The sequence below is a fragment of the Molothrus aeneus genome, chromosome 6 (genome assembly GCF_037042795.1).
Source record: "Molothrus aeneus isolate 106 chromosome 6, BPBGC_Maene_1.0, whole genome shotgun sequence".
Classification (NCBI taxonomy): Eukaryota; Metazoa; Chordata; class Aves; order Passeriformes; family Icteridae; genus Molothrus; species Molothrus aeneus.
In genome coordinates this window covers 40,035,276-40,053,837 of record NC_089651.1, presented here as the reverse complement: position 1 = coordinate 40,053,837, position 18,562 = coordinate 40,035,276, and the positions used below count along the sequence as shown (strand labels likewise).

General features: G+C 46.8%; 2 protein-coding genes across 3 annotated transcripts in view; one reads left to right on the top strand and one right to left on the bottom strand.

Moving 5' to 3' along the window:
- The first annotated feature begins 74 nt into the window (after nucleotides 1–74).
- ERG28 (ergosterol biosynthesis 28 homolog) lies at nucleotides 75–2,588 on the top strand. Its single transcript, XM_066552587.1, has 4 exons — nucleotides 75–278; nucleotides 461–551; nucleotides 1,797–1,915; nucleotides 2,063–2,588. The coding sequence occupies exons 1-4, from the start codon at nucleotides 146–148 to the stop codon at nucleotides 2,140–2,142; spliced, it is 423 nt and encodes a 140-aa protein (XP_066408684.1). The 5' UTR covers nucleotides 75–145; the 3' UTR covers nucleotides 2,143–2,588.
- Nucleotides 2,589–3,043: 455 nt separating this feature from the next.
- The window catches only part of FLVCR2 (FLVCR choline and putative heme transporter 2), a 34,651-nt gene continuing 19,132 nt past the window's right edge, over nucleotides 3,044–18,562 (bottom strand). Inside the window, exons 6-11 of one of the 2 annotated variants that reach the window (XM_066552585.1) lie at nucleotides 12,474–12,584; nucleotides 11,977–12,082; nucleotides 11,401–11,512; nucleotides 10,399–10,454; nucleotides 8,745–8,841; nucleotides 3,044–4,637 (exon numbers count right to left, since the gene is read on the bottom strand). In XM_066552585.1, coding sequence (XP_066408682.1) covers nucleotides 4,612–4,637; nucleotides 8,745–8,841; nucleotides 10,399–10,454; nucleotides 11,401–11,512; nucleotides 11,977–12,082; nucleotides 12,474–12,584 — 508 coding nt within the window. In that variant the 3' untranslated portion in view covers nucleotides 3,044–4,611. The remainder of the gene's footprint in view (nucleotides 4,638–8,744; nucleotides 8,842–10,398; nucleotides 10,455–11,400; nucleotides 11,513–11,976; nucleotides 12,083–12,473; nucleotides 12,585–18,562) is intronic. The other variant, XM_066552586.1, reaches the window with a different exon arrangement.

Genomic DNA, 18,562 nt, shown 5'->3' with positions numbered 1-18,562 from the left:
GCGGTGTTACGTGCCGTGGCGCGCGCATGGAGCGGCGCGCAGCGGCCAATCGGAGCGCTGGGCGGTGGCGCGGGCGGGAGCGCCGCCGGTAGCGGGCGGGGACTCGGCCTGGGCCCGGCGGGCGCGCTTGGAGCCGGCCGGGAGGATGAGCCGGTTCCTGAACGTGCTGCGCAGCTGGCTGGTGATGGTGTCGGTCATCGCCGCCGGGAACACCCTCCAGAGCTTCCGCGATCACGGCTTCCTCTCAGAGAAGCTGTACACCGCCAGCCCCGGCCTCGGTAAGGGCCGCGCTGGCCGCCCTGGCGCCTGGAGGCCGCCTTCCAGCCTTGGACTGTCCTCGGGGTCCCACCTCTGGGGCCCGGGAACTGCCCGCTGCCCCGGAGTGCGCCTCCACGGTGGGACGGGGGGTGGCAGGCAGGGCCATGCGTGGTCTCCATGTGCTCCCTCCTTCTTTACGCAGTGAATGGGCTCCAGGCTCGGACCTTCGGCGTCTGGACCCTCCTGTCATCCGTGATCCGCTGCCTCTGCGCAATCGACATCCGTAACAGGACGTATGTAAAGCAGCGCCCGAGAAATCCATTGGTTTGCTTGCTAGGTACAGCCTGAGCTTAGGGGGCGGCACAGAGAAGGTGGGGAATCAAAAGCTATTCCTGAACTTTCGATAGTGTTGAGAGCATTCCCTTGAAGAAGCTCAAATAGCAGTGTGGGATTTGTGCGGTAGCTGCTGCCCCCTTCTTCCTCTGTGGGGACAGGCTGCGCGTTTGAATTCTGTTCTTAGCTCAGTCAGAAACGGGTAGATCTGAGAACCTCTTCGTTCTCTTACTGTCACCAATCTCTGAGCTCCAGCTTGGAAAGCATTTTCCGAATGCCGTTGCTGCTCTGTTAATTAAGCAATTGCCAATGCTGTGGTGTGACTGATTTTTTTTTTTTTTTTTTACTATGACAGCTCAGCTAAAGACTGGGACAGTTTTAAGTGCCCCATTGCAGTGGTCTGAACTGGTTGCTTTCTTTCCTACACTTACCTGGGGCTGACAACAAGGCCTGAGGGGCAGCCTCATGCTGACTGGGAGACACACCATTTCTCCCTGTGCTAACAGAAGGGAGGGGTTTCTGAGAGGGGTTTCCAAGCAAGATGACTTGAGGCCTGTGCTAGACAAAGCCTTTATTGGAGATTGCTAAAATGCTTTTGTCAGTGCTTCCCTCAGCCCTGCAGCAGAAGTCACTGTTCACCTGGCGGTAGGTGCTTGGGTTACCCAGGGTTATCTGAGGTAGGGAGGTGCAGGGACTAAACGATATGTTTTTAGGGGGTGGAGGCAATGCCATTTATAAAGGATCAGTTGTTTCTTTGAGGAATTTTATCTTGCATCTCTTGAACCTGCTCCCTTTTCACCAGCCGTGGCCCATAGAGGGTAGCAGAGCACAGGTGGGAAGACACTGGGTGATGAAGCCTGAAGTCAGCCAAGTCCTGCCAACCTAGTTCTCTGCTCGTCCAGTTCTCACCTTCTTTTTGTGTGTGCACATACTTCTCATTTCACTGGTGCCCTACTCATGCTCTTCACCTTCCTTCAGGCCAGATAATGCCTGTGACTTTCAATGCACCATTGAACATGCTGCCCCATTCTCCTCTCAGCCATTGCCCAGGGAGATTTTGCACCTCACTAGGCAAGGGACAAAGTCCCCTCTGTGCTGCCAGTGAGATCAGATACGGCAGCATGCAGCTTTGCGTTTTTTCCCACTCAGCCATATTCATGCCCATAGTATGATATGATAACCTGCTTTTTTCTGCTCTTCGACAGCCTCTATCACATCACACTCTTTACCTTCTTCTTGGCCCTTGCTCACTTCCTCTCTGAGGTCTTCGTATACCACACTGCAGCCCTGACAATTGGAGTCATGGCACCCCTCATGGTAGCAAGTAAGTAGAGCTCTGCATCCTCCCCCTGCATACTCTCCTTGGAGCTATGACAGCCCAGAAAAACTCCCTGTGCAGCTATGGGCTGAGGGGATGCCTCATCTCTTGTCCAGCATTTTCTACACAATTCATCCTCTATCTCTATCATAGGTTTCTCTATTATGGGGATGTTGATTGGACTGCAGTACCTGGAGGTAGAAGCACTATCACAAAACAAGAAGAAAAACTGAAGTTGAGGGCTTTTAGTGGGTCAGTGTCATCTTCTACCTTCACTGCCAGACTTCCACGAAAGCTCAGCTGAACTTCTCCAGGATACCAGTCCCGCTGGTGGGTCAATGTTGGACTCTGTCAATCACTGTCATTATCAAGTTGTTTTTGTCTTGTCCAGGCAACATTCCAACTGACTGATGTCAAAGACCAAGTCCCAGAGGAGTTTGTGTCAAAGCTTATGGGAGGCAGTTGGTAACTGAGTCCCTGGGTAGCAGGCCTCTGGCATGCCCAGAGCACTAAGGACTTCTCTCCCAGTGTACCTGTGGGGACAAGGTGCAGAACTATCCAGGATGTGCTGAACACTTTCAACCAGAAAGAGAGAATGGGTGCTACCCCTGGCATTGCTGTCTAACTTGCATGTGTGTGTTCCCCAGGGGCCATTTCTAATAAATGACAAAAAACTGCAGTGGGCTATGTTTGTCTTTCTGCTACACAGCAGTGGGTAGAAGAACAGAGCCAACAGCACCTTCTTCCACTGTATGCTGCAGAATACATCATCTCTCTTTACACAAACCTACCTTTCCCCGAGTCCTTGCCACGGAGTTCCAGGTCTGACTGCTCATATAACCACATGTTATTGATGCTCTCTTTCTGCAGCATGCTGGTGACAGCAAACTCAAACTATGAATCTGTGAGCGAGGACTGAGCTTCCCTTTGTAGCAAGTTGTAACTACAGAAGATGGAGAAAACAGGAACGGGTTCCTTAGATCTAGAGAAAATAATGCCCAAAACAGTGGGCAGCACACAGAATGCAGAAAAAAACCAGCAGGAACTCCTAGCTGGTAAGACAATTCACATGCAGAAGAAAGACGAAACAAAGGAAAAGAACACAGCAGTAGCACTGGGCAGAAAGATGTTTCTTCCATTCTGCGGAACATTTAATGAGCCACATGTAGACTGTTTCCAGTCATTTAATATGAATATGTCAGATTTCATTGTATACTTCAAATGTTTATATTTTACATTAAAATTTCTATTGAAAATCATTCTAAACCCCCATCCTCAATCCCAAACTAGCAAAGATAGGACTTCAATCATAGAATATGCTGAATTGGAAGGAATTTATCAGGATTACAGTCCAACTCCTGGCCCTGCACAGGACCCCTAAGAATCACACCATGTGCTTGAGAGTGTTGTCTAAGCACTTACTGAACTCGGGCTGTATCAAAATGTAGTGTATCAAAAAATGTTAAAATTTCACCAAAAAAAAATGTTTTGTCAAAAATAGTTTGTCAGAGAGGAATATTTTTAACCATTTCACCTCAGTGCAGCTTTTGTCCCCTGCCTCAAATAATACAGAAGTAACAGCATGATTTAAGGCATATTAGGACACTTGATGTCTCCAGCAGGGGTGGGATGCTGGAAAGGATGGAGAAGTGATAAAAGGCTCTACAGCTGTGTTTAGAAGATAAACAGCATTCAGATGGGCTGTGTCTATAAGACACAAATGCTGGTAAGTAGGCACCTTCTCCTCTATTATGAAGTGAGAAGCTTCCATACTGGAGCAAAGCTGGATTCCTGTCATACCCCTCTCTGTGGCTGTGAAGAGCAACACAGCCTTGGCTGGTTTTCTCAATATAATACTTCACAAAAGTTTGCATGTAATGTTGAAACATGCAAAAGGCACCTTATTGTTAAGGATGAAGACATGGTCCTCAGCCCAGGGAAATAGTGGTTTGACTCACTTTTGTTCTTAATGTAGTGATGAGCTAGATTTAGGCTGCAGAACTAGTCCTTTCCTCGAGCTAGAAGGAGGCATATTGGTATCTCTTAATTACTCCTAATACGTAGGAACATCAGGGCAACCGCGGTGAATTCTGAGTAGAAGTTTATCCAGACTAAAGTGCTTCATCTGGGAAAGCCAAATAATAAAAGAAGAGCTGGCAGCAGCTGGTGCACTGCTTTGCACTTGCTGGTAATGTACTGAGGCCTCTACTACTACCTGTGCAACACAGAGCACCATGGGAACCAGAGCAGAGCAATCCCTTTTCCCTAGAGCCAGCTCTTCCAGGGCTGCTCACAGAGTTAAGTGTGATCCAGCTTCTGCCTTCCACCTCACAGCCACATGCAGGGTGCCACCATCATGCTCAGGGTTAGGCTGGTACTGTGGCTTTTCTCTCAGCACATATGCTTTTTCCAAGCATACATGGTGGGACTGGGGAGACACAGATTTTCCCAACTTTTCCTCCCAAACACCAAAACAGCATGATGCAAGGCTAAAACTGATGAAAGCAACCCCCCTCTTGTTTTGTTCTTTCACACTTTCCACAAGCAGTTCGCAGGGCTCCTGTCCTGAGGCTGCTCCCCTCCCGTGGCATGCACGTGACAGGAGGATGGTGCAGGTAGAAAAGACGGGAATGAGGGGGGCTGTATCTCCCAGCTTTGCCACCCCTTCATTTCACAGCCGTGATTCTTCAAGGACTATGGGATTAGTGTAGGCTTCTGGCAACACTTTCTGCAAGTCAGAGAAAAACAGTATGGTTAGGATCCTGGCTGGCCAGAGCCTGGGTAGTTCATAGCTCCCTACTACTGCAGAAATCCCCCAAGAAGAATCACCATCCTCAGAGAGTGCTGCTGGTTCCCTCTTCCTTCTCTTGCCACTTTCACTGCCCAGGCAAGAGGCACTGGGGCAGTGCAACATCCAACTGTTTAAGCTACTTGCTGTAGTCCTCAGACCACTACTGTGGTCTGATAATTCACTGTGGGGCTGATACCATCAGAGGGATCAGACCCACAGCCAGCTCACCAACAAAATTTCACTGTGACCCAAGCTCAGCTTCAAGCATGAAGTTGCAGGGCCAGTTCCCTGGGCAATGGAAAGTGCACTCCGTGCCATCAGGCAGCACAGTGTCTGTGCAACCAGAGAGAACTTGCTTTCTTTACCTCCTCAGGAGGCTCAGCACAACCACTAGTTCCCCTGTGTTCTTACTCCAGCGTGTTTGAAGCCTCTTCAACTCCCAGACACATTGCTTATCTTGCTCTTCTTCCAAGTCTTTTCATCCCCACCCCCACTGCCCATTGAAGTGCTGGCCCCCTCTGTCCTGCTTCTTCCCTTTCCCCAGCTTGGATTTATGGCTGAGATAATTCCACAAAGCAGTGTCTTCTTCAAAGTTCACTACTCGTATCTTAAAGACATGTAAGAAATAAGAGGCAAACATACAAAAGATTTTTTTTCTCCATAAATCCTGTAAAATAACTAACCTAACTTTTTGGAGCCTTAAGATGGAGGGGGCTTTTCCCAGAGGAAAAGCAAGGAAAATGGAGACTGCTGCCCAATTACCACCCCATCCTCAGTTTCATGGAATAGCCAAACTGTTGTAATTCCAGTTCAGCTTTCCTGGGTGGAGTTTGACAAGCTCAGCTTCTGAGCCTTTCTGGGGTGTGTTAGGATTAAACTTGAGACTTTTTCTTCCCCTAGTGGATTTTGGAAAGCATACTTCTCAAGTTCTAATTCTGCTTACAGTGAGACTGCCCAGCTGTCACCAATTCACAAGACAACACACATGTAAGGGTTAATATAGAGTCTCCTGCAGCCTGGGCACTGAGTTTACTCACTGTAAGGCAAGACTGATATCTGAGGCAGAAATCAGAGGTGCACAGGAAAGAGGTTCACATCCCCAGTGCAGTTCAAGAGAAATCCAGGCAGCATGGAAGGAAGAGATACGAAACAGTCTCATTTTGAGTAGGCTCTTACACAATCTGTAGGTGAAAAGGTTTTACAGAAGTCAGCAGCAATATCCCAAAGCAGAGAGTGAGATAAGGCAAGTGCCAAAGACATGTCTGAAAGCAAAAGGCAGGAAGTGCAAAGAGGGAACTTCAACAAGCCAGAAGGGTAGGGGGGGTGCATGAAGTGGTGCAAGAGGTAGGAATAAGGGGAAATCTGCACTTAGACTTCAGAAACTCCACCAGAATGCACCATGGAAGCACTCAAGCAACTCAGACCAGGTTCCCCAAGCACCTCTGGGGTCTCAGCACCAGTCATCTGCTGTGGAGCTATAGGAGCAGAGATTTAGATCAGACAGTCTGCAGGGCTCCACCACCTTGGGGAAGGAAAGCTTCTCTCACAGCTGTGAGTCACAGTACTGGAAAAGGGCATACAGATGGCCTACCTATGGCTTTGGGACAGGAGGAGGCTGCTTGCCACACAGTAAACAGGAAATGGAGTAGGAAAGTTTGGGAAGTAGAGAATGGGTACACATTGTTTGTGCCTACTACACAAAATTCCAGCATTTTTTTATTGGCAGTATTTCACTAGAGGCTAAGCATGGTGCAGCTTCCAGTATCCAGAAAGCTACTGAGAATCCAGTAAGCTAGTGAGGGTGTACACTTGTCCTAACAAACTATGGAAGATCAGCAAAGATACTTTTTCTTAATGCAAAGGAACAGTACAAAAAGGTTTGCATGGATGCCCCAAATCACAAGCAAATGAGCACAATCAGTACACAGCATATTCACGAGTAAAATGTGCGTGCTGAATCAACTGACACTACTATGAAATCTTAAGGCACAACTCTGGAATGGCTTCAGATGCATTTACAACAAAGGCAGCACACAAAGAGCTTCGCTGTCACATAAAACAGGCATTTGATCCAAGTATCCAGAGATACAGAAAGCTAACCCAGATGGAGCTCTGGGAACTGAGGCAGAGACAAAAGTGGGGAGGATTGTTGGGACCACATTACAGCTTAATTAATAGAGGACAAGGTGTACACAAGGCCGTTAGGTTAATTTAATCTACTAACTGCAACACTTGTTTAATTATAACCACAGCAGATGAGGACACCAATAGAAGACAAACTGCTACACAGCCAATGGTACAGTGCTTCAATGGAAAGTGAGATCTGCCCAACTCCACAGCTCTGCATGCTCTGGAAGCTCACAACTGACTCTGACTGAGTCTTCTCCTTGCAACAACCACAGAATTGTTTAGGCTGAAGAAGACTCTTAAGATCACCAAGTCCAACCATTTACCCAGCACTGCCAAGTCCACCACTAAACCGTGTCCCTAAAAACTGCATCTACATGTCTTATAAATACCTCCAGGGATGGTGACTCTAACATTTCCCTAAGCAGCCTGTTCCAATGCTTGACAACCTTTTCAGTGAAGAAATTTTCCTAATATCCAATCTAAATCTCCCATGGTGTAACTTGAGGTTGTTTCCTCTTGTCCTGTCGCTGGTTACTTGGGAGAGGAGACTGATCCCCAGCTCACTATGACCTCCCTTCAGGTTGTTGTAGAGAGTAAAAAGGTCTCCCTTGAGCCTCCTTTTCTCCAGGCTAAACAACCCCAGCTCCTTCAGGTGCTCCTCACAGGACTTGTGCTCCAGACCCTTCACTAGTTCCATTGCCATTCTCTGGATATGCCCCAGCACCTCAATGTCCTTCTTGTAGTGAGGAGCCCAAAATTGGACACAGGACTTGAGGTGCAGCCTCACCAAGTACAGGTGGACAAACCCTTCCCTAGTCCTGCTGGCCACACTATTTCTGACATAAGCCAGGATGCCACTGGCCCTCTTGGCTACCTGGGCACACACTGGCTCGTGTTCAGTGGCTGCTGACCAGCACCTCCAGATCTTTTTCAAATGGGCAATTTTCCAGCTGCTCTTCTCCAAGCCTGTAGCACTGCTTGAGGCTGTTGTGACCCAGCTGCAGGACCCAGCACTCACCTTGTTGAACCTCATAAATGATCTCAACCCATGGATCCAGCCTGTCCAGGTCCCTCTGCAGAGCCTTCCAACCATCCAACAATACTCCTGCCCAACTTGGTGTTTGGTCTGCAAACTGACTAAGGGTGGACTTGATCCCCTCATACAGGTCATCAACAAAGGCATTAAACAGGACTGCCCCCAATATTGAGCCTAGGGGCACAGCACTGGTGACCTGATGCCAGCTGGATATAACTCCATTTACCAACACTCTCCCTGCCCATGGGACCCTTCCTCACACTTCCATCAAAGTATAGCAGCTTCATGGTCCCTGCAGAACATGCCCTAATCTTAGCAGGGTTAAGGCTGGTTTTCCCAATCAACTCACTCTGTTTTTTGCCTGTTAGTCCTGTTGGCTGTGGCACTGTATGATACACACACAGTCTATCACACCTTGAAAAGCAAAGGGTAGCATGGATAACTTAGTAGACCAGCCTGTGACACAGAGGACAGTGAGTAGTAAAGCATACCACCCCAAACCCAATTCTTTAAAGGGTTCCTGGTATCACCTCCAGCCAAGAATCTGGACTGTAAAAATGACAGAGAAGTGACTCCAAATGTCTGCACCTCCTCTCCCTAACAAATGACTGACAGTTCAGTTCTTAATCTGCTCCAGCACCAGGCTTTTCTTTGCTGCACCTAGCTGAATCCCTACATCTCTGTCTGACATGAATCTAGGGGGATCTCCACTCTGTTCTTGGAGGCTGTCTTGTCTTTCCTCTCAGCTGAGTACCTGAGAAGACCAGAAAGATTCTTGATACTCTACAGCCATTGCAGTCACCCCAGAAATGCCATTGGCTTCATGCCTGTGCCACCCTGTGAGCATTCAGAGAAGTAGATTAGTGCAATTCTCCTACCTTGGTATGCATAAGCTAGTGAGCAGGAGTGGCAATTGATGGGGTTAGATTTACAAGCTACAGTCCCATAATCCATGATCTGATTGCCTTGGAGTCTCTGTAATGACAGTCACAAGTCAGAAAATATGGAGGCAAGTAGGAAAAGAAATTAAAGCAGAGCAAAATAAGGAAGGGAAGCAGATAATGGAAGAAACCAGTAAAATCACCCAAGCATGTGTAAGGCAGCTGTGCCACATAGAAAAGCCCCAGTACCTGACTTTGCCAGAGCTCTCCACAAAAGCAGCACACAGCACCCAAGCCCAGCTGGCTGATCCCCTGGCCGAGGCTTCCATGTTAATGCAGAATACCAGATTCAGCCTACCATCAGTCAGTTGAGCACCTGCAGTTGGTTGTTAAGTTTGAGAATACTCAGGTGAGCTCAGCCATGTGGAGGACACATTTGGGGGTGTTGGTGGGGCATGCAACATGACTTCTTTCGAGCATGTCTCCTCAGGGGGAAGGAGCTGCCAGTGAAATTTTTGACTGACTGAGACCTGTTATCTCACACACATCCCTCTGGTTCTTACTACTGTCAGTTCTGGAGACTTTGAAGATTCTAAAATTGACATTGCACCACCTTTGCTCTGGTTGCAACGCTCTTCCCCATGCAGCAGCAAGCTCTTACAATAGTACTCAGACTGAAAAGGATTTACACTAAAAAGGGCTTAGGCAAAAATGTACAGTTCATCTGATGAGAGAAATGTCTGACAAAAGGAAAGGACCTACTACTCGAAGGCATCACACCTTCACTGCGAAAGGACCTCAGGCCCTTTCCTGGGCCTTCCACATCCATGTTATGAATTCAGCTCACAGTGCCACCAGCACTGGAGAAGGGCAGCACTGTCTTCTGAATAGAGCTGACTCAAGACAGCAGAGAACTGAGATTTTCACACTTTGCTAGTCATGGTTGCTGATGGTTGCCTGAGCATTGAGTGGATATCTCTGCTAACATCCTAGAAGAGGAGGCCAGAGTAATATGGAAAATAGCCTCAAGCAACCAGTCCCCTCCCTTTCCCTGCATTTTCTGACAGTATCCACTGCAATTAGTTCACCCACGTTCAAACAACTGCATTTATTGCACAGTACATTACACCCCAAGCTCTGGTGTGCAAGTATGAACTAGCAGCCTTGTCAGCAGCACTATGCAAAGTGTGAGCAGCCAGGTTGCTCAAGTCCTCACTTAGGCACCTTAGCTTCCTCCAGTCACATACACTGAACCCCACTTGGCAGCTAAGGGCAAGGAGTAAGAGGAATAACCTGACAGCCTAGGGGCCTAGAACAATAGTTACTCAGCTCTACAAAAGAGCAAAGCACTGAAGGCCTCAACACATTGTCAAGGGAGAGAAGCAAGCACAGCACTGCCCCACATCTGGCCCTAGCTGGTATGAAGATGTGTGAAACCCTGCAGAACCCCAGAGCCTACAGATTCTGCATGACATTAACACTGAGCAAATAGAGGCCCCAGCAGCTGGCAGAGCTGGGATTACATCCAGTTTGAAAATGCCAACAAAGAGCTTCCCCACAAGCCACCCCTTTTCCTAGAAAGGAGAGAGGTTGGGTGTTGTCCTGAGCTAATAGCAGGGGCACAGCAGGGATTGAAGGGGGGTTTACTCACTGTCTGTTCATTTTCCAAATTGGCCTGTTGTCTTCGGAGATCAGCCTTAATGAATGCTGGAACAGAGGGAGGAAGAGAGATGTGAAGGCAGTCAAGTCACCATGCAGGGCCCAAGTCAATTTCCCCAGGACTCAAAGGAGCAGCAGAAGCCCCAGAAGAGACAGAAACATATTGAAACATTACAATGAGCAAGAGAAATCACTCTCCTGGACAAGGCTGAGAACACTTCTGAAACAGGCAGGATAGAGATTCTTTATTGCAGTGTGTAGAAGATGCAACTTTGAGACCCCAGCCAGAGCCAGGGAAAAAAGCCTTGGCTCTTCCTTGTAAGCAGAGCAGATGCTTAAAGAGGAACAGCACTGCTATGGGACTGCTGTGTGGGTTCTGCCCTTTCCTGCAGGCACTGTGAAGCACAGACAGATGACTCTTCAATGAATTAAGTTGAAAAGAGGGTAAGTTATTACAGCACTGGACACGTGCAGAATCATTTCCAAAGGCATGTGCAAAAAAGTCACAAGCTCCTGCTCTGTATTTATCCAAAAAGGTTTTACATACTCAAATGGTTTCCAGGACGGTTGCCTGGTATTATAATTAGCTGAACATCCATTACAGCTGCGCAATTGTTCTCTTTAATTGGGTCAGTGGCCCTCTGGGGAGGAAGTAAGATGTCTTCCTCATGGTAAACTCTTAATCTGTGTCTAGTGGGCAGGGCTCCTTGACTTGCTGGTCACAGTCCAAACCTCCTCTCTTTCTTAGAATCCAATGGTATTTATGGTTCCTGCACTCTTACAATACTTCATTTATCACCTGTCATTCCCAACCTTGTTTCAGTTATCCGCACCCGGTATCAGTTAGTTTCCTTGTTAAGCTCTAATCACAGCATATGATCTTTGCTAACTACATTTCTAACTTAACCTCTTGACTCAACTGCACACAAAAGCCTCCAACAAATGTGTCAAGCCCAAGGCAAAGTCAGAGCAGAAGACTGAAAATTTTAATTACCTGTCATAATGGTCCCCAGGAACAGGACAGAACAAAGCAAGAGGTTTCCTGCCTTTGTCCCAAAGCGATCCATGATTTGCCCTTGGCTAATGGTCAAGGCAATACCAAAAATCTACAAACAAACAGAGGTAATGTCAAGCTATACTGCTATTATAAAGCAGCCCAAACTCTTTCCAATTTTACCAAAGTATCAGAGCATACAGGCCAGTCAAACAGTTGGCCTAGTCAGGCTGAAGTTTGATTATAAACACATCCAGGGCATCTCCTTGCAACTAATGGAATGACAGATGACCATCATGGGTGGAATCTCACCTCTCACTGGAGACAAACCAGAACTGTTAAGAGCTATGTTGGAAAAGGCAAGGATGACTGGCACCCTGAAGTATTTTCTTAAACAGAATGAATGCCACTACAGAAGTGCCATGAGGAACATCATTCAAAAAAACAGGTCCCAGGCTGCTTAGATCTGCAGTACATTACACCAATAATGGACAAGAAATAGGACTCAAGGCTTGGAACTACAATTGAATCTCTTTGCCTAAAAGGAGGCAAGCAAAGGAAAAACAGCACACCTACCTGTGCTGAGACATTAAGGAGCCCTGATGATGTTCCTTCTGATTCTGGATATGTCAACTCTGCAGCAAACTCAAAGCCCAGGGGAAGGTATCCTGTCATGAAAAACCTGTAACGAAGTACACAGAAAGGAAGACTCAGCAACTGCCAAAGGAAGACTGAAGAGGTACAATATAGACTGTAACTCTAAGCAGCATCACCCCCAGCACAAACAGCCATGCCAGACCACAAGCTTTTCACTCTTGTCCACTGTCATCTATGGGGCTGTGGGTACCACGTGCTTCCCAAAAGCTTCCACTTACCTGGAACAATTAAGCTGAGCAGGGTCACCATAATATCCTGACTCAAATGAGACACATACAAGTGAGAGATGGGAAGGGCAAATAGGAGCCATTCAGATGCTATGGCTCTTCCCAGTCCCTCCCACAGCAGGAGTTCTTCCTCCCTGCTTATCCCCTCCCATCACATGCTGAGGAAAGTAGCCTGCACCATGGACTTACCCCAGCAACCCAGCAGTCACAAAGACCACCCAGAGGTGGCCCAGGCTCAGAGTGAAGGTATAGACTATCATTCCCACCAGAGACATGATATAGACAACTAGCGTTGTTTGCCTGCAAGAAAAAGCAAACAGGGTTTTATTTAATCCAGTCCTCCTTTTTGCCCACAGATCTTAGTATAGCTTGTAGCACATGGGTAAAAAAAAAAGCATTTAAAAGTTGCACTCTGGGCACTCACACCCAGACAGAGGAACTGGACTGACAGACAGCATGGAAAGGCCTGCACACAGAGCAGCACAGCAGAAGAAGAAAGATCCTACCACAGGTTGACAGGTGCCTGGTCATATATGGTACATGGCACTTGAGGGAGAGAACAAGAGCCAATTAAGGAGATCATTAATCTTTCTTGAGCATCCTCTATACTATAGTGAGTTGAATATACTTACTTATAAGCAGGAGCCAAGGAGATCAAGCACTCTCAAGCAGGAAAGTAAAGAGATGTCAACACTGCTAGTCTTATGGGCCTATATTTTTCAGTGCTGTCTGAAACAGCTTTCGTTGCTGCTCCTTTCTGTTGTTTAAACTACCTGCTGTATTTGGAGAGGTGACATGCAAGCCAGGTTGCCCTCACAGTCTCACCCTCAAGCCACATGAGCATTTAGCATCCAGCCAACAGCAGCTGAGCCACAAGCTCTTGTCTGGGTGCAGAGGAGACAGACACCCTGTGCTCAGAAAGTATGCCAGTCACACCCTGGGAACAGCCAAACCTGCAGCCAGGCCGTGCAAGGATCATCAGTGAGATCAGCACTGCGAAACACGGGCAGCAGCCCAGGCCAGCTTTCACCACATTTAGCAATTGTCATCCTTGACTACACACCAAGAAAACCCTTCCCACATTAAAAAAAAACCAAGGCTCTTTTTAGTACAAGAGGCAGCAGTAAGTCTTCCCAGTACATAGTTTTGATGAGGAAAAGGAGGGAAAGGAGGAAAAGGTAAATACTTTACCTGACTGAAATTCCACCACAATTTTGAAAGCAAAACAGTTACCAGAGTTGATAAAACCTTTTGATCACTATCTTTTAGGAAGAAGTTACATGTATTACCACAAGCTACTTGTGTACTTTCTCCCAAACTTAAGTCTTAATCCATTAAGGAATGTGTTTGATATCAGTTCCTAGAATTCCACTGAAGAAACTAAATCTCAAACTATTTTCACTTTTCCTTTTTAATGTAAATGATCACTGTCAAAAATCTAACCTAAGTAGGCAGTAAGTATTACAATGTGTAAGAAAATGTTTCCAGTACACTGAATTACTACAGATAAATCCAGACTGTTCCAGCTAAGGTTCTGTCCTCCTTCACTGCTGCAATGACTGCAGTCAGTGGGGCTCATGCCCATATGTCAATTCTTGCCCAAACACAGGCCTGAGAAGCTAATTTCAGCCTTCAGCTATTGATCCATACTTACAAGGTTCACCAAGCTCATTTAATATATTGAAAGACTAAACAACATGCTGTGGCGAGCATGTTGTGTATTTTGTTTTGTAATTTTGTTGTGTACCAAAGGAGTAGTTAAATCTCTTAATCTCCAATGCTGTATCATTTCTAGAGTATGTTCTTTCCAAAGTTTTCACTGAAGGAAAAATTCAGCTGTGAAGGCAGCATAAAGGGACTGCTTACTTCTGTTATAATCCATTGCAGAGAGCTGCTACATGGTTGGCACAGTGCCTGGAGGCTGCAGAAGGAGAAGAGCTGAAAGACTGACTGAACAGACAAAGAGCAGCCCCAGAGAGTGAAAGAGATGGAAGTAAAAGCTTCTTTCTGCTCAATACAGGCTCCTCAGGTATGTCCCATGAGTTCTTATGCCTCTCATGCCCTGAGCAGCCATGGAGATAAGAGATGATTAGGAAAGGAGCTCAAAGCTAGAACTACAGTTCTGTACTTGGGCTACATGAACCAAGTTTGAACTGCGTGCTCCTTCCATAAACAGGAATCTCCAAACTACATAGCAGTTAGTGCTAAAATACTGTGCAGGCCTCCAAGAGGTGGCTGCAGCCTTTGGTTGAAGTTTAGTCACTGCCAGCAGGGACACTCAGCCCATGGAGTTTTATAAGTTTTTTCTCACCACAGCCAGTTTGGGCTCAGTGCAGAGGTGTCAGGATAGTCACACAAAATCTCACTCGGTTTTCTAGGCTTATGGTTCAAGTATTCCAAGGGATTTGTATGTTATTCAGTGTCATGACAGCTGCCAAGTGTTGCACTTCGCCCTTCATCTCCAGGCAAAGCTGAAGAATGAGACAGTGACCAGATGTGGTCAAGACTTTGTTTCACATTGATGCTATGTCATTAGTCAAGCTGCAAGAGAGGAGTTCAGTTCCCAGAACGTGCTGTGCCCCACAGAGAGCTAGAGCAGGCAGACTCATAGCTGCAGGCAAACTCTTGAAGGTGTTCTTCACTGAAAGTGCAGAACTGTGTAGAGGACAAAATGGAGAAAACTGATCCTACCAGGGGTACCTCATCTATCAAGTTTTCCTCACTGACCTCCCTGAATCATTAGGCTGCAGAAGGACAAAATTAATCAACAGACCTTTGTAAAAGAACAAGACCACAGGCTTGAATGTTGTGGGAAATACAGACCAGGAAGCACCCTGAAGCCATGAACTGTTGCCTGCTCACCACACACCCTCACAGGATCTGAACAGAGAGCAGTGAATGCAAATCCTGCTGCAGGAAACAGCCTTAATCACACAAGCAGACTTCTCCTAAACCCGAAAGGCTTAAGACTTAGACTTCAGCAAAACCCTGCTCTCCCGAGCATACCACTGATGACAAGGAGATTTAGAGCTCAGCAGTCCAAGAAAGATACAAAATTTTGAATAGGTTTTAACTGAGATACTGGTAGACACTGGTGCACAGGGAAACAAAATCCCCTGGGGAAAGACACAGAGGCAGAGTGTTCTCATGAAGTGGCCTTTGACACCCTGTTCACTAGAGAACAAGAATACTCTGTGGCCCTAGGGGCACTGGGGCATGGAAAAATGCCCAGGTTTACCTTAATAAGCCTCTTATCATAGCCATAAATCTCATGGGAATGAGAAAAGCATAAAGGAGGAGAAGCAGATTCACTGAGCACATCAGCACCGCATTCTGGTGTTTTTAGCAACCTACTCCCATGATGGCTCTACAGGGACTGACAATTTTCATTGCCTGGAACAGGGAACAGAGACTGTGTACTTAACAGGCTGATTAGTGCAGTGAGTACAGGCTGGAAGTTAGGCATCCTGCCACATTACCTTAGAGAAACTGAGATTAACCCAACCCTGTGCTCTGGGAAGGAAGCATTGCTACAAAGGCACCAGTACCAAGTCTCCGTGGCAGAGCCAGGGGGAGATCTGTGAAGGACCTGACACACTTGTCACTTAAATGAACCTAACCAGCCCTGACATTCATCTGCCTTCCCAGTCACACTCCCAAACCTTCTGAAGAGGCAGATTAAAGAGCCCGCACAAGGGACTGTGAGAAAAAAAGAGACCTTGGGGGGAAAAAGCCAGGCAGGGCCAGCACCAGCAGGGAACAGGGTTGAAATGAAGAACACATCTCCTGCTGTTCAGTCAGCTCCAGAAGAAGCCTCAGAGTAAGGAATGGGTATGGCCCAGCCCAGCCTTGTTTCACAAGGTCACTTGGACAAAGAAAGCAAGTGACACGAAGGGATTGCAGCTGCAAAAACAATAAAGTCAAGCAACATCTGAGGCAACAAATGAACAAGCTGGGAGCAGGAGGTGGGATGAGGGGCACAGGCACATACAACAGTTTTAGCTGCTCACAGGGATGTTGCGTGCAGCTCCAGCATGCTCTCCTGTATGGAAAAGGATGACAGATGGCCTCCACAGCTTTGCCATAAGGACAGCACATTCCAGGCTGCACACAAACCCAAACAAAGCCCTTGATCCTATGCTCCCAGGAGATCTCATTGCTGAAGAGAGAGAGGTGTCAGATGCTGGAGAACGGGATGAATTGGAGAAGACTGCTTTGGTTTTCACCACACCCTTATCCTTTGGCATTCAGTTTTATGCCACTTTCTTCCTGTATGAAGGTCAGAAGAAAGGACAGTCTTGGTAAATTATTTATATAAGACATATGGCAGGACAGAGTGAAGACATATCCACTACACAAGGACTAACCTTGCGTAAAACAGGCTATGATAAGAAGGCTCAAATTGCTGGTCAGGCTAAGCTGAGAGAGCACTCACCTTCTCACTTGGAAGTGAGCCAAGTGCCCCATCCTCCACCATCTTTTCTCCCTCCCCCAAATTTTTGTACTTTGCATCTGTACAGACCTAAAACACCTCTTGGGGTCTTCTGCCTAGTCAATGGAGAGAGAGATGGATATTTCTGACATCTTGCCTGATAGAGATGCAGCAATGAAAGCAGAGAGTGCAGACTGCAACCAGCTTGATCTGAGGCCATGTGAACACTGCACTTTAGAGAAAAGCATAACCAAAGAGAAGTGCTGATTAATTCAGTTCCCAAACACCTCATTCTGAGCCAGACTACCCTGCCAACACCAATGCACCCAGTAGTCTCCAGGTGTCACAACCTCATCTGTCCTCTGAGCCAGGAACTTGATGTCAAAACTATAAGGGTCTTCTCCTGATTCTATGATTCAAAGAGATGGGCTGCTCTCAACAAGCCATACCACCAAAGACAACCTCAATTCCTGCACTGCTCGCTCATCACTACATAACCCATGTTTTTATTTTAATGGACCAAATTTGCACCTGCTATTCCAAAAACAAGAACAGCGCAGGGACTTGCCTGCCAAATAAAAGCAAGAGTGCAAGGCCATTTGGTGCCCAAGCATGACAGATGGGGAAAGCCTGACTTAGCAGAGCCTCACCCTTTCAAGGAACTGCTGATGGTACAGTAAAGATCAAACATGCATGTAGAGCTCTGCAATTCCTTCTGTTATTAACCTTCCCCTGCTCCCCTCAATCACAGCTGGATCCCATTCATTTGCTTCCCTCTCTCTCCAAGCTGACTAAAAAAAGGACTTAATATCTTTCCTTCCTGATTTTCATGTGCTTACCATTTCATTCTTGACACTATCTCAGCAACAGAGGGAAGGGGGAGGGTACCCACCTAGAACATCTGGCATCTTGACAGTTTTTTTTAAATAGACTTTTAAATGGGGCTAAATAAAGACTATGTAGCACTCAGAAAAAAAAAATGTGCTAGTTTCACAGAAATCCATTTTGTAGGCTGTAATGGAGAACAAATTCTTAGCAGGGTTTTTCCTCACCTAAGGCTAAAACTATCTCCCAATAGGTCCTGGGGGTCTGTAGAATAAACTCCATGGATGACATTGTCCTATTCTTCTGCACTGTTAGCCAGCTTTGCCTACCTATGTAATCCCTCCAAGGAAGGAGTGGACACAGAACAAATACAGAATTTGTGGATTTTTGTCTCTCTCCCATTCTCCCAAATTTCAAGTCCCAGTTCTGCATGGTGAGTCACAAAGCTCTTCAAGCCTTCATGCTGCAACCTAACCTCACTTATGGAGAACCAGGAAGATCATCCAGTCTAGCAGTGCCAGCTGAGGCTACCTTAATACTAGACCTGGGCTGGAAAGAGACAAGTGACATTGCATGGTAAGCAGTGCAGTTCTAACAGTTGTATTTCTATTTCCCAGGACTCCCATATGAGTACTACTCAGTGCCACAACCATCTAGACACAGCAACAAACAACCTTCCAATCCCAGAAGTCCTCACCTACTGTTCTTTCTTATTAGAGAAGCCAGTTTTCTATTTCTGACCCCTGTACTTCACAGGGAGCTAGGGCCAGAGGCCACTTCAGAAGTTGCAAGCTCACAGCCAGCCAGATTAATCTAAGCTGTCTACAATGAGAATGTGCATTTCTGGCCCAAGATATGAGGTAGGATAATGGCAGTAAGACTCCCCCAGATGAAAAGCTGCTGCAAGGAATAAAACTCTGAAATTGCTTTCAAGTCATTACCAGCACATCACCAGTAAAGCCCCCTCTCACCCAACCTGCTCAGAACAAGAGATTGTAGCACAGTTCTCAAAGCCAGCAGA

Coding starts and splice junctions, on each gene's coding strand:
- ERG28 (XM_066552587.1), top strand. CDS start 146: ATGAGCCGGTTCCTGAACGTGCTGCGCAGCTGGCTGGTGATGGTGTCG. Junction 552..1,796: donor ATCGACATCCGTAACAGGAC/GTATGTAAAGCA, acceptor GCTCTTCGACAG/CCTCTATCACATCACACTCT. Junction 1,916..2,062: donor GGCACCCCTCATGGTAGCAA/GTAAGTAGAGCT, acceptor TCTCTATCATAG/GTTTCTCTATTATGGGGATG.